The sequence below is a fragment of the Austrofundulus limnaeus genome, unplaced genomic scaffold (assembly GCF_001266775.1).
Source record: "Austrofundulus limnaeus strain Quisiro unplaced genomic scaffold, Austrofundulus_limnaeus-1.0 Scaffold644, whole genome shotgun sequence".
Taxonomy (NCBI): Eukaryota; Metazoa; Chordata; class Actinopteri; order Cyprinodontiformes; family Rivulidae; genus Austrofundulus; species Austrofundulus limnaeus.
In genome coordinates this window covers 252751-254855 of record NW_013953046.1, presented here as the reverse complement: position 1 = coordinate 254855, position 2105 = coordinate 252751, and the positions used below count along the sequence as shown (strand labels likewise).

Genomic DNA, 2105 nt, shown 5'->3' with positions numbered 1-2105 from the left:
CACGGCCACAGGCGGAACAGGAAACAGACATTATACTTCAAAATAAAACAAATACAAAACAGCACGCAGTCGTTCCGCTGAATGTTAACAGTCTGAGCTTAATTAGCTCAGAATTGTTGAACAAAAACCTAAAAGAATGAGACACTGAGCAAGGGGAAGCCTGAAAAGATAAATCACCAGGAGAGTTGGGAAACATGATTTGTCTTTAATTAAAACTTAAAGGTTTCTTCTTGCAGACGGCAACAGCTGCTCTCCCAGGGCCGCTCCAATTACAGATTGAGACAAAAGCATGGAGTCTTGGAAAAACCACACGTTAGATGTGGAGAAAGATGCAGAGAGGCGACGTTGCAGAGTTTTTGGTGTGAGACACATGTGGAATGGAGGGCCGTATGCGGACAACACGTTGGTGTCTGTTTCCCTGTTTTTTCACACGAGTGTGAGTCAACAGGTTGTTCATTTGTGAGTCTGTAAAAGTTGGGCCAGCAGCAGGAGGCAGGGTAGGATTTTACAGGAGACACACGTGTGAGTGTGTGAGTTCCAGATGGAAAAAGGAAAAAAGGGCGTCCCTCTGATGGTCCCTCCCCAGCCCTGCCCCGTATCCTGTATCAGATCCCAAAACTGGAACCTCAGTCAGTCTCTTCTGAATGGAGAGTGTTTAATGTCAGAGTGGAGGACTAAACTTTGAGCAACAGCGTTATGGAAGCTCTGCATCCAGTCCTGGTTGGTGCCCTGCTGACCCTGCTGATCTGCCTCCCCAGTCCTGGTTTTGGAGGTAGGTGCTGCTGTAAATCAGTCTCTTAAGTGTCCTCTTCCTTTCTCCCAATCCTCCTTCTTCTGCAGACTTCTGTCACTTTCTGTTAGAGATGCACAAGCGGAGATCAAATCACTGTCTCTGTTTGGCACTGGCTCATAAATCAGAGCAAGCTGGTGGAGTCATGTCTCCACCTTAGACTAAACTTTAAATTTTACAGGTAAAAATGTTCACTTTTCCTATAAATGTGCTTATATGTTATTCATATTCACAGCAGATGTGATTCATTGTGATGAGATGTTCTTTTCCTAGGATGAAATTCATTGAGTTTGGGAAAATATGTGGCATGGTCTGACCTCTGAGACAACATCTGCCAGGTTTTCATTTGATGCCCGGTTTTTATTTTTGTTGGGGTGGGGGAGTGAACCATGCCGCATTTAAGAGTGTATTTTTTCTTCAGAATGTTTGCTCTGAAAGTATGCTGCCAAAAGGCTGAAGGTGGTGAAGTCAAAGCTCTGAGAGCTAAGGTCCCTCTCTGCAATGAATGGCTCTTTGACATGAGGTGGGGCAGGGCTGCTCCTTATTCACCCAGAGAGAAGAGATGAAAGTAAGTGAGAGAGTGTGGGGCTAGTAAATGTGTCAGAGAGGCAGTATGGGTAGGGAAGGTGCCTGCTGGAGGGCCAAGACCATTACAATGGTCCCATAGAAGTCATGTGAAGCCCCTAAATGTCAAATGTCAGGCCTATAAATCTAACTGGGCTGCATGGTTTGAGGAGGGTGTAGTCGTCCCCAAATTTGGAGTTGTAGCTCCAGTTTGGATGGAGAAACACCAAATGTTGGGACCTAAGATCTATAAAACATTAGCTTTAAAAACAATTGTCAATTCACAATAAATAAATAGAAAATTACATTGAGGCTCTTTGTTAAATGACTTAACAGTAGCTGAGTTTCCATTGATAATGAAAATGCACAAATTAGAATTTCAAAAATAAATTTGCTCAATGGAAACACGTCAGTTTTGAAAAAAAGTATGTTTTTTTACAAAATGTTTTTGCGCTACGATGAGGTGGTTTTTTTCGGCTGTTTTGAAATTGGTGTTTTTCACAAAACTGCAATGAAAACACTTTTTTCACATCACAGGAGTCACGTGATCAACAACCGTCTGTTTCTACTGGTGAAAAAGACGATGATGAAGAAGATAACAGGAAGTAGAAGTAGTAGTAATATCACAGAAGTAGTATAAAGTAGTAAACTCACCGACTACAATTTCCCAAAAACACAGCATACAGTGGGGAAAATAAGTATTTAGTCAGTCACCAATTGTGCAAGTTCTCCCACTTAAAAAGATGAGAGA

The 2105-nt window shown here is 42.3% G+C and overlaps 1 protein-coding gene across 1 annotated transcript in view; it reads left to right on the top strand.

Moving 5' to 3' along the window:
- Nucleotides 1–654: 654 nt before the first annotated feature.
- cspg4 (chondroitin sulfate proteoglycan 4) overlaps nt 655–2105 on the top strand; it is a 183228-nt gene continuing 181777 nt past the window's right edge. The window contains exon 1 of the mRNA XM_014027385.1: nt 655–772. Within this exon, the coding sequence (XP_013882839.1) occupies nt 697–772 (76 nt within the window). The 5' untranslated portion in view covers nt 655–696. The remainder of the gene's footprint in view (nt 773–2105) is intronic.